The following is a 12,945-nucleotide window of genomic DNA, read 5'->3' on the forward strand; positions in this document are numbered from 1 at the left end:
ATGCAACATGCAATATATATATTTACTATATACGGTGTAATAGTCAGGGGGACTCATAATATTGGTGTTCAGTAATCAGTGGAAGCTGAACTGTTTACTGGAGACAAGTTGCAGAGGTCCCACACCGCTGCCTCCCATCTCCTGAGACTGCACTCAGTGACTTGGGTCTGAGACTATACAGACATATCCCTCCACCCGGCACAGCCAGCGAATAACAGAACAAGTAACCCCGGGAGAATTACTCTGTCAGAGGTCTTGCTAGACCCTGGACATGAGGCAGAAGACCCAAGGTACATACTCCAGGCGCCTAGGCTGAGCAAAACCTATGGTGAAAATCTAAATTTTACTGCCAGCTGAACCCCAGAATCTCCATTAATCCAGTCTAGATACATAAATTGTGTCTGCAGAACAGAGAAGGAAGATTATCCGAGAGAAATACAGGAATACAGGACGGGGAACACAGCTCAGGAAAGTGACCAGGGGATTACAGGCTGATATCACCCAGTCCCCACCCTACTCTGGACCAATCAGTGAGCAGTATGGGTGGAGGAATGTATTTAGTGTTAATGACCCACCTGTGCTGATCTCTGCAGGAGTGTCCTCCTCTATAAATGTCCCCGTTATTCCATCCTCCTCCATAGACTGCTGATCATCCCTCACATATGTCTCCTCTTTAACCTCAAATTCTAAATCAATTGGATCTCCACTCTAAATCAAGAAAACGAGAGAAAATATCATCTATAAAGTAGAAGATTTATTATTGTGACATCATATAAAAAAAAAAACACATGCTCTTCAGAAGTCCATGTTCTAGATGCTCCGATCCACCAACCTTGTAACAGTGAGGGATAGTGAGACCTTCCTGTGTGGAATAAAGGGAATACAGAGGACGGGGACATCTCTCTGGTGGGTTCCTGGTATTAGGTGGCTCCATCATATCCTTGTGTCCTTCTGAAAAGTCCTCCATAACTCCATACTCCTCATCCTCCTCTTTATACTCTTCTTTAACATCAATATTATCATTCCCGAGGTTTCCACTCTGAAAATATAATAAAACATTTATTTCAACAAACATGCTTGTGTATAAATCATAACTACCAATAATTATCAATCATCTACCTGATGATGGTGAGGGATGGTGTGATCTTCCTGTGTGAAATCCCGGGAATACAGAGGATGGAGACATCTCTCTGGTGGGTTTCTGTAGCTGAGTGACTCTTCCATGGTGTCCTGGTACAGATTTTTGTAAACTTTTAGATACTCTGACTCTACCATCACCCCATCCTCATCATCCTCCTCTTTTATCTCTTCTTTAACCTCAACTTTAGGATCTCTCAGGCTTCCACTCTGAATATATAATAAAAATGACATCAATTGTAACAATGCAGATAATGTACAGATCCTAATGATACTATCAGTGATTGTTCTCCATCTACCTGATGAAGGTCAAGGATGGTGTGATCTTCCTGTGTAGAATCCCGGGAATACAGAGGACGGGGACATCTCTCTGGTGGGTTCCCATTACTGGATCCATCTGTAGGAAACACACACACTGACTGAATACATTGTTTCTATGTGTTTATCAGATGATGGGGGATCTAGGTGGACCCTCCGTACTGCTCTCTCCTTTACAATAAAGTCTCCTCTTACCCGGTGATGTGAGGGGCGGCTGATTGTCCATCATGATGTCCTTCCGAGCACCGCTCACCTCTCCTGTCAGCAGCTCGATGATCTCTCTGGTGGCTTTTAGAATCTTCTTTTTATTTCTCTATTCTATCAGGGAGGGAGGAGTAGGCAATGTGATGGTCATATGATCTCCAGACTTCACAGGAGGAAAACTCTAGATTTGAACACAAATAGTAAAATCAAATGACATTCCCAGAATCCTCCTCACCTCACTGGTCAGGTCTCTCTTTATTTAAACCCCACTTCATGCTGAGGTTTCTGATATTACATACAGTGCAGGTCCAACAGCCCTACTTAGAAAGTGAGGAGGCCAGGGGTCGGTCCACATCATAGGAGCATCAGAAAAAAGAGTCGGATAGAGGGATATTAGGAGGAGGCGCTGTGAGGTCAGTGTGATGTCATAGGATTCTCTGACTCTGATTGGAGGGACATTGGGAGGAGAAGCTGTGGGGGGTGCTGTGTGAGGTTTCTGTACACAGAATAATTTCTCCCGGGTGCGTCCCTCCTCTCCTAAACTGAAAGATGAATGTTGTCTTTGGGCTTTGCCAGGACACATCATATTCCTGTGATCTCCGTGTTCTCTGGAGACTTTACTGATCACATTTTAGGATGAATATCTGAGACTGGAATCATTATGGGAAAAAAAATCCTGGACATTCACTGGAAATTAAATTTTTCCCTTTTTCTTCTTATTTGAATCTTATAAAATAAAGACATACATATTCCAATCCCTCCTAAATAAACCGCCCACCCCCCACCACTAATAAAAGTACTATAATCCGTTTGTCAGGAGTGTGTTTTGCTCCTACTCCTAATTCCTGTATCCTGGTTTTGGCTGTGATGCATTCTTTTTTTCTGTCTGTCCACCTGAAAGGTGATTGATGTGGTCAGTCTCTGGGTGGAGACCCAACCATATTTAAGGCAGCCAAGCCTGTAGTCTCGTGCTTGTGATATTGCGTTTGTAACATGTGCTCCAAGCTCTCTGTTTCTCTGCCCTGCTCGGATGTTGGAATTCCCTCGTTGATGACCTCGGTTCGGATATCGACTACTTTCTGAACTCTGTCTGCCTTTTGACTACAGATTTGACCCTGACTATTGTGAACCTAGCCTGCCTTGTACTTGGACTGTCGTTGAACCACTCTGCCTGTCTGCCAACTGCAAGTACCTGGTTGCTGTGCTCAGTTTGTTCCTGCTCAGGCATGGTGGCCAGGCACTATAGCATTGTGTATAAGTCCTGGGGGCAACTGAGTACTGGTAGGCCTGCTTGCCTTATGGAAAAGGGGGCTGCTCTAGGTGAAGAACACAGAAGCCAGCTATAGTGTCTGACCACCTGTGTTAGGAGTAAGCGTGACATTGTTAGTATAGATGTAGAAAATGTACAATAGGCGGATGAGGTGAGAAGGTCATTGGTGGAAAAGGTGACATCTCCAAAATGAAGGAAATGTTTAAGCCCTGTAAGTGGGGGGGTGTTCTGACCCTGAAGGGGTTCATCTGCTGTACATTTCCACAATATATATGGCTGGGGTGCACATGTCTGGGGTTCTTTCTGTAAGTGAATTTTTTATTTAAGTGGGTGTCCTTTGGCTCTGCACAAAGAGATTGCACAATGCGAGAATATACAGCAAACTACTTTGAAAAAACACCAAACAGGGGGCGCATGCGCAGCGCTGAGCGAGATGGACGTCTGACACGGAAGCTCCGCACACGATCGGCTCACAGAGGGCTATAACCGGCCTTACACCCAACACATCTAACACCTCTCGAGGCACAAAGACACAGTAAAAATCCCGGGGGCCCTGCTCAGAAGTCTCTAACCCACTATCTCCTCCGCACCAGGGAACAATACAGCATGTCCCAAAATGGCGCCGCGGCCCAAACACATTCTTCTGCTCCGGTGGCCCCCTCTGTGCCTTCTGTTCCTGGCTCACCTTCAGATCCTGGCAGTGAGTACACCTCTTCTCTATCTAAAGCTGACCTAGATGCTAGCCTAGAAAAGATGTATAATAGACTGGCAACAAAGTTCCAAAGAGAACCGCACAAGACCTCCCATGCAATGTCACAGGAGATTGCAGCTCTGGGTACTAGAACTGACATGCTGGAAACTAAACACGATGAACTGGCCCTGGCTTATAATGAGCTCAGTCGGGAGCATGAAACATTAACAACAGCATTTAATCAAATTCAGTATCAGGTTGAAGATCTGGAAAACAGGAATAGACGCAATAATCTGCGATTGCGAGGTATTCCAGAGTCGGTCACGGATTTGATTCTCACTGTCATCAGGCTGTTCAAGTCTCTCCTTCCAGAATGTGAATCTGCGGCCTTTACGTGTGGCAGGCTTCACAGGGCCCTCAGACCAAAACCTCCAGCAGACAAACCGCCGCGTGACATAATCCTTTGTATGAAGGATTTCCTGACGAAAGAAGACATCTTAAGGGCTGCTAGAAACACTCCACGGATCACCCTCGATGATTACATTGTTCAGAACTATCCGGATATCTCACCAGCCACATTGGACAGATGCAGGGGCATGAAGGAGGTCACTGCAGCACTTCAAGCAGCCCGGATCTGATTCAGATGGGGTTTCCCATTTAAATTGGTGGGTTCCTCGTAATCGCTCCAGTTATGCTGCCACCACAGTTCTGGAGGATCAGGAGATCCTGGTGAAATTGGGCCTCATGCAAGCTGAAGCGGTGCCGCCCTCCCTTGACCCCCCAGGCCATCTCAAATCTGGCACACGCCACCTACCAGACGCGACAGAAGGAGAATTCGTTATGAGAACGCTTAACCGGGGACATAGCTAACAACATCGCATCAATACAGCTATCTCTACGATCAGCCCCGTTGGATTCGATGACGACGCACCCTCAGTCTCAAGGCAGCCACTTTGTCAGGAGCCTGTCCCTTGGTGCTGCTGCATGACATCCCCCCCCAGCAACGTTACCACTTTTTACATTTTTTTTTTTACAGCTAGGTTCCTCACACTGGTCCCCTCTTTTGGTTTGGGCACAAGATCAGTGGTACTGCTGGGTTCGAGACTTGGTTGTCTCGGTTGTAACATTCTATTTTCAGGATGCAAAAATGTTCCTGATCCTGTTCATTTTTTGTTCATTTTCTTTTTTTTTGGACTCTCTTTTTTTCTCAGGTTTGAATCCTCAACCAATTTTAGTCATTCTTGTCCTGATAGGCGTTTTTGGAGTAGGTGAGGTCATAAGCAGTGGCGGTGCGTCCATAAGGGCGCACGGGCGCTGCCCCCTCTCTCCTGCCACCCCCCTCTAGCACCAATAGATCAATTGCATAAATCTATCTATGGCCGCCACTGCCACCCCCTATTCAGGCGCCCGGCCACTGTTCGGACGCTGGGCGCCTGAATTACAGCAGCAGGGGGTGGTTTTGAAGCACCTGATTAGAGCCATAGGCTGTAATAGGCGTCAAAAAAGGTGATCTGCGAGTGCCATGGCACAGTGGCAGCAATTGATGGCACAGTGGCTGTGTTTGATGGCACAGGGGCGGCAATTGATGGGCCCAGTGGCTGCAATTGATGGCACAGTGGCTGCGAATGATGGTACAGTGAGGCTGCAATTGATGGGGTTTTTTCTGAATTTTTGTTTACGCCCGCCAAAAAATTTTGAGCATCAGCCGCCACTGGTCTTAAGGCCTCGGTCTGCTGTTTTAAATGTTCCTGTATGGTCTGCAATCTCTTACAAATACAATGTGGCAGCACCCACTACAGTATTGGGGCTTTGTGGGGTTAGGTTCCACATTTGATAGTAGCCTACAAGCCTATTCTTCACTCATTCAACTGATCGCCCTCCCTAATCTTAGTAATGGTGATTAATTGCATCTCGCATAACGTCAAAGGCTTCAACTCTCCCTATTAAAAGGAGTAAAGCCTTCTCCCACTATAAGCGACTTAAGGCTAAAATTCTACTGATTCCAGAGACTCACTTCTCGCAAAACTCCCATCCCAAGTTCTTTCATAGAACTTTCCCACAAGCTTTCTACACACTTCATTCATCGAAGAGTAGGGGTGCTGTCATATTTTTACACGCATCCTTTCCTATGGATGTGCGTCAGATTTACAAAGATAAGGAGAGTCGCTATGTTATAATCAAGGGAGGATATACATAACCGGGAGCTTACCATAGCTAGTGTTTACGCCCCCAACGAATCCTCTGCCTCCTTCTTCACATCCTTTTTTGATATTTTAGCAAAATATCAATCCCCCCATATGATTATAGGGGGAGATTTTAACATGGTAGCGAACCCCACACTAGACAGGGTGCACGGCCTCCACTAGTTCCAGGGCTTTCCCTAAATCCATTTCCCGTAAACTTCTGGAATTTCAACTAGTGGACACATGGCGGGTACACACAACATAGGAGCAAAAGAATATACGTTCTAATCTCATCCGCACAACAGTTACGCAAGACTAGACTATATTCTCTCCACTCCTATTATCCTTGCTATCTCCCAGACAGCCTCCATTCATAACTGTGCATGGTCTGACCACCACATAACCTCCTTCACCACAGAATTTATTAAGCTAGCCCCTACACCATTTACGTGGAGACTCAATGAGGCACTTCTTTCTGACTTGGCGGGTGAATCGGAGGTTTCTCAATCTATAGATACCTACTTTGCTCTAAATGCCCTCCCTGGGACCCCCATTTCTACAGTGTGGGTCGCTCATAAGGCAGTTGCTGCGGGGTAAACTTATCAGTTTAGCTACTGCCCGTAATAAAACGAATAAGAAAAAAATAGTACAGCTCTCGGTGGAGCTGGACAGTTTATATAAAAATTCCACAGCCCTGACTTTAGAGTCTACCAGACTGTCCATCGAGCAAAAAACGCCTCGAATTGGACTCACTACTCTCGGCTAAAGTGGAGAAGGGCCCTGCGATGGTCCAAGGCAAGATTTCTATTGCACAGTAACAACGCCTCAACCATGTTCGCTAGGAAACTGAACCAGTCTTGCTGCATGTTTATAAATTGACTACCCCTTCGGGCATGATTACATCTCACCCTCAAGAAGTCTTAAAAATTTTTACCCAACATTACTTGGGCCTCCCCAGTCTGGACCATCCGAGGAGGTGTAACAGTCCAGGGCTTACTACGTATGCACCAATGGCACGTTGCCACAAGAGGATATCCGTTCCAACTGAGCATGCTCCAAAGACGCCTCAGTGCGCCAACCCGCACCTGCGCAGAAGACCTGATGAAAAATGGCAGGAAAATGCCCAGGAGGAGCACAGGAAGTGACCTCAACCTGATGGAAAAAGGCAGGAAAATGCCCAGGAGGTGCACAGGAAGTGACCTCAACCTGATAGAAAAAGGCGGGAAAATGCCCAGGAGGCGCACAGGAAGTGACCTCAAACTTCCCTATATAAGCCCAGCCCAGACACTGCCAAATTGCTGGATTATCTTCAGTCCCCCCTTGTTCCTGTGCTAGTGTGTGATCTGTCTGAACTTGTTGTGACCTGGAAACCTATTTGACTACTCTTGATTCCTGCTTGCCATTGACCTCGGATTTGTACCTTGACCATTCTACTTCTTTGCCCCTTTTGTACTCAGCTGCCAGATTGGAACCGACCCCGGCTTGGATCTCGACCGTTCTTCTTCTGATTAACCCTTTTATACTTCGTTGCCAAGCTGGACTTGACCTGGGCTCGGATCTCGGACTAAGGCTTGCACAGTGCTCCGCACCCCTGGCACCCCTGCCACTCGGTGTCCACCAAAGTCTCTGTCTCCATCTCCAGAGGCTTCAAGGACCCGAGGTGCAAGGGAGGCCTCCCCACTATTTCGGTCTCATCTCAGGTACGTGGCATGCGTGACATGAGGCTTTGTCCTGGTCTAACGCTATCCCGATCACCATTCTCACCACCTCACAAATAGACAAACTTAATTCACCTATTTCCCAATCAGAAGTGCTGAATGTCATCAAGGCACTAAAGACAGGTTCTTCCCCCGGCCCTGATGGTTTTTCCACCATATATTATAAAAAATTTGCCTCCCAACTCGCTCCCAGGCTGGTTCGGCTTTTTAACTTTGTCCTACAAGGTAACAGCTTTCCGGAGGAAATGCTGTTAGCAAACATAATGTGTATGTCCATGGACATGAATAGAACCATATAGTGACACTTAAAAATGATAGTGATAATAATAAACCCAATTCAAACACAAAAGAATATAAACTATACATAGGCTTAGGAAGGTACAGTATATGCAACCAATACAACCTTATATTAGCGTGCAAAGTATAAAATCAATACAACCAGGCATGCTACAGTGAAAACAAAATCTAATACAGAATATATATATATATATATATATATATATATATATATATATATTTATATATTACCAAAAGTGCTTGGTGCCACACAATATATGTGAACAAACAGTCCTCAATGGAACAAAAAAATGTGGAAAATCAAGCAGAAAAAGGTGCTAAAGTGTTCAATGATGTTAATTTCCAGCGTGCTCATAAATTTTCTTTGTGATGAAAACCATGCTTTGGTGCAATCCAGTGCCCCCCAGGAATTATGCTCACCTCGGGGCGTACGACTCAGCTGCTAACTAAGTCAAAATGCGCCTTTGAACCCCCCCAGGGCTCAATATATGTCACCAGATATCAGATTCCAATACGATCAGGTTCCAATGCGATATATAAAATTAAGAAAAACACTCAATGGTGTGATATTGTTTTAAAATATTTAATCAATAAAAAACTCTCCCCAAATGGGGTACTCACAAGGTGCGTCAGTGCACCACTCTATACACAGCGTGCAATCAATGAATCAGTGCAGGAGTATGGTGTGCGTCCCATCTGTGACAAATCCACAAACTCTCGTTCCGTCCTGGCCCCCCCCCACGCGTGTTCGACACAGGGATCACGTGTCTTCATCCCCCCCAACACTGAGGCATGTCCCTTCATATAAATCACACTCCCACATTACCTCCCTCACCCTTCTGCTTCTCTTAACCACTTCAGCCCCGGAAGGATTTACCCCCTTCCTGACCAGAGCACTTTTTACAATTCGGCACTGCGTCGCTTTAACTGCTAATTGCGCGGTCATGCAATGCTCTACCCAAACGAAATTTGCGTCCTTTTCTTCCCACAAATAGAGCTTTCTTTTGATGGTATTTGATCACCTCTGCCGTTTTTATTTTTTGCGCTATAAACGGAAAAAGACTGAAAATTTTGAAAAAAAATGATATTTTCTACTTTTTGTTATAAAAAAAATCCAATAAACTAAATTTTAGTCATACATTTAGGCCAAAATGTATTCGGCCACATGTCTTTGGTAAAAAAAATGTCAATAAGCGTATATTTATTGGTTTGCGCAAAAGTTATAGCGTCTACAAACTAGGGTACATTTTCTGGAATTTACACAGCTTTTAGTTTATGACTGCCTATGTCATTTCTTGAGGTGCTAAAATGGCAGGGCAGTACAAACCCCCCCCCAAATGACCCCATTTTGGAAAGTAGACACCCCAAGGAAATTGCTGAGAGGCATGTTGAGCCCATTGAATATTTATTTTTTTTGTCCCAAGTGATTGAATAATGACAAAAAAAAAAAAAAAAAAAATAATTTACAAAAAGTTGTCACTAAATGATATATTGCTCACATAGGCCATGGGCATATGTGGAATTGCACCCCAAAATACATTCAGCTGCTTCTCCTGAGTACGGGGATACCACATGTGTGGCACTTTTTGGGAGCCTAGCCGCGTACGGGGCCCCGAAAACCCAGCACCACCTTCAGGATTTCTAAGGGCATACATTTTTGATTTCACTCCTCACTACCTATCACAGTTTTGAAGGCCATAAAATGCCAAGATGGCACAACCCCCCCCCAAATGACCCCATTTTGGAAAGTAGACACCCCAAGCTATTTGCTGAGAGGCATGGTGAGTATTTTGCAGCTCTCATTTGTTTTTGAAAATGAAGAAAGACCAGAAAAAAAAATTTTTTTTTTTCTTTTTTCAATTTTCAAAACCTTGTGACAAAAAGTGAGGTCTGCAAAATACTCACTATACCTCTCAGCAAATAGCTTGGGGTGTCTACTTTCCAAAATTGGGTCATTTGGGGGGGTTTTGTGCCACCTGGGCTTTCCATGGCCTCCGAAACTGTGATAGGCAGTAAAGAGTGAAATCAAAAATTTACGGCCTTAGAAAGCCTGAAGGCGGTTCTTGGTTTTCGGGGTCCCGTACGCGGCTAGGCTCCCAAAAAGTCCCACACATGTGGTATCCCCGTACTCAGGAGAAGCAACAGAATTTATTTTGGGGTGTAATTTCACAAATCCCCATGGCATGTTTGAGCAATATAACATTTAGTGACAACTTTGTGCAAAAAAAAAAAAAAAAAAAAAATTTGTCTCTTTCCCGCAACTTGTGTCACAATATAAAATATTCCATGGACTCGACATGCCTCTCAGCAAATAGCTTGGGGTGTCTACTTTCCAAAATGGGGTCATTTGGGGGGGTTTGAACTGTCCTGGCATTTTATGCACAACATTTAGAAGCTTATGTCACACATCACCCACTCTTCTAACCACTTGAAGACAAAGCCCTTTCTGACACTTTTTGATTACATGAAAAAATTATTTTTTTTTGCAAAAAAATTACTTTGAACCCCCAAACATTATATATTATTTTAAAGCAAATGCCCTACAGATTAAAATGGTGGGTGTTTCATTTTTTTTTTTCACACAGTAATTGCGCAGCGATTTTTCAAACGCATTTTTTGTGGAAAAAACACACTTTTTTTAAATTTTAATGCACTAAAACACACTATATTGCCCAAATGTTTGATGAAATAAAAAAGATGATCTTAGGCCGAGTACATGGATACCAAACATGACATGCTTTACAATTGCGCACAAACGTGCAGTGGCAACAAAATTAATACATTTTTAAAAGCCTTTAAAAGCCTTTACAGGTTACCACTTTAGATTTACAGAGGAGGTCTACTGCTAAAATTACTGCCCTCGATCTGACCTTCGCGGTGATACCTCACATGCATGGTGCAATTGCTGTTTACATTTGACGCCAGACCGACGCTTGCGTTCGCCTTAGCGCGAGAGCAGGGGGGACAGGGGTGCTTTTTTTTTTTTTTTTTTTTTTTTCTTTATTATTTTTTTGCTTTTTTATCTTATTTTTAAACTGTTCCTTTCATATTTTTTTTTAAATCATTTTTATTGTTATCTCAGGGAATGTAAATATCCCCTATGATAGCAATAGGTAGTGACAGGTACTCTTTTTTGAAAAAATTGGGGTCTATTAGACCCTAGATTTCTCCTCTGCCCTCAAAGCATCTGACCACACCAAGATCGGCGTGATAAAATGCTTTCCCAATTTCCCAATGGCGCTGTTTACATCCGGCGAAATCTAAGTCCTAAAATGCTCGTAGCTTCCGGTTTCTTAGGCCATAGAGATGTTTGGAGCCACTCTGGTCTCTGATCAGCTCTATGGTCAGCTGGCTGAATCACCGGCTGCATTCTCAGGTTCCCTGTTGAGACAGGAGAGCCAGAGAAAAACACGGAAGACGGTGGGGGGGGGGGGGCATTCCCTCCCACTGCTTGTAAAAGCAGTCTAGAGGCTAATTAGCCACTAGGATTGCTTTTACATGAAAGCCGACCGCTGGCTGAAAAGAATGATACCAAGATGATACCTAAACCTGCAGGCATCATTCTGGTATAACCACTCAAAGTCGTGAATGGCGTACCTGAAGACAAAAAAATGGTTAACAATAAAGCACAGTAAACGGTAAAGTATAAAAAATTGCATACCTGAAAAGCAAACATGATAAAACATAATAACAATAAAACATTGCAGAATAGAATACAGTAAAAAAGAGCAGAACACCAGAGAGAGAATAGAGAGAGAGAGAACAATAAAACGACAACTATTTTTTTTTATTTTTGTTTGTGTGTTTTTTTTTTTTTTACACTTTTTTTTTGTAACTGTAACTTTTATAACTGTAACCGGTTCCAGGTTCGGGTCTCTCAAAATGTGATGGCATCTTGGGAGACCCTGTGAAATGGCGCCTAGTCTGTGCAATGCTGTACCCTATGCTAATACTCAACTAGTGAATGGTAGCGTTCAAAACATTCACCAATGCAAAGACCAGGATTGTCAGGACAGGAGGGACAATAATAACGGGTGTCACGTCTATATACGCGCTTGCTGCAGACACATCTTTTTTGGGGGGGTTCGTTGGGTAGGGGTACTCGGGAGGACATATAAATGCCTCTCATGCAGCCGACTGCATTTGGTTGGGGATGTGAATGGGGGAAATACGGGCGCTGCAGAAGTGGTGGGTTCCCAATTAGGATTGGCGAATGCAGCAGGAAGGGCACTATGGGCACGACGGGCCTGTGTTTGTCTTTTTGGTGGCAGCGGGACACTACTTGTGCTTGCCACCTCACCAGCTTGAACTGCACTTATGGGACTCGCCACGTCACCAAGTGTTACTGCAGTGCTGGTATGACTACGACCGGGGTGTACTAGGCCGCTGGCGCTTGCCAGTTCACCAAAACGCTACAAAAAAAAGTGACAGTGATCGATCGATACTGCACTTGGGTGGGCTGGGCCGGGCGGAGGGGCAAAACACAGGTGCTAGCAGGTATCTGGGCTTATCCCACTAACACTGCGTTTTTGGGAACCCTAAACTGCTGGGGACGCTAGTATAGATCTGATCGGATCAGATATTGATCCGATCAGATACTATACCACTAAGGGAGGTGTACGGTGCGTGCGTGGGTGTTAGTGGTACTGGCGCTAATCTGACGCTGCTTGGGGCTGGTGCTTGCCAGTTCACCAAAATGCTACCAAAAAAACTGTTAGCGATCGCAGGGATCAGGCCTGACTCTGCGAACGCTGCAGTTATGCGTTTAGTGTTTTGTAAGTGACAGTGATCGATCGATACTGCACTTGGGTGGGCTGGGCGGAGGGGCAAAACGCAGGTGCTAGCAGGTATCTGGGCTGATCCCGCTAACACTGCGTTTTTGGGAACCCTAAACTGCTGGGGACGCTAGTATAGATCTGATCGGATCAGATATTGATGTGTTCAGATACTATACCACTAAGGGAGGTGTACGGTGCGTGTACGGTGCGTGCGTGGGTGTTCGCGGTACTGGCGCTAATCTGACGCTGCCTGGGGTGACGCATATCACCGCCGGGCGATCAGGGGGCTAAACCTTTATTCGGTAATAAACGGCGGGTGCCCTGACACTAAAAAAAATAAACGAACTAA

The 12,945-nt window shown here is 44.8% G+C and overlaps 1 protein-coding gene across 1 annotated transcript in view; it reads right to left on the reverse strand.

The window, feature by feature from the left end:
- Nucleotides 1-2,887, reverse strand: part of LOC141106850 (uncharacterized) — a 109,419-nt gene extending 106,532 nt beyond the window's left edge. The window contains exons 1-6 of the mRNA XM_073597779.1: nucleotides 2,852-2,887; nucleotides 1,651-1,768; nucleotides 1,437-1,534; nucleotides 1,120-1,347; nucleotides 833-1,039; nucleotides 576-708 (exon numbers count right to left, since the gene is read on the reverse strand). Coding sequence (XP_073453880.1) covers nucleotides 576-708; nucleotides 833-1,039; nucleotides 1,120-1,347; nucleotides 1,437-1,534; nucleotides 1,651-1,768; nucleotides 2,852-2,887 — 820 coding nt within the window. The remainder of the gene's footprint in view (nucleotides 1-575; nucleotides 709-832; nucleotides 1,040-1,119; nucleotides 1,348-1,436; nucleotides 1,535-1,650; nucleotides 1,769-2,851) is intronic.
- Between the last annotated feature and the right edge of the window lie 10,058 nt (nucleotides 2,888-12,945).

The sequence above is a fragment of the Aquarana catesbeiana genome, linkage group LG08 (assembly GCF_042186555.1).
Source record: "Aquarana catesbeiana isolate 2022-GZ linkage group LG08, ASM4218655v1, whole genome shotgun sequence".
NCBI classification, from domain to species: domain Eukaryota; kingdom Metazoa; phylum Chordata; class Amphibia; order Anura; family Ranidae; genus Aquarana; species Aquarana catesbeiana.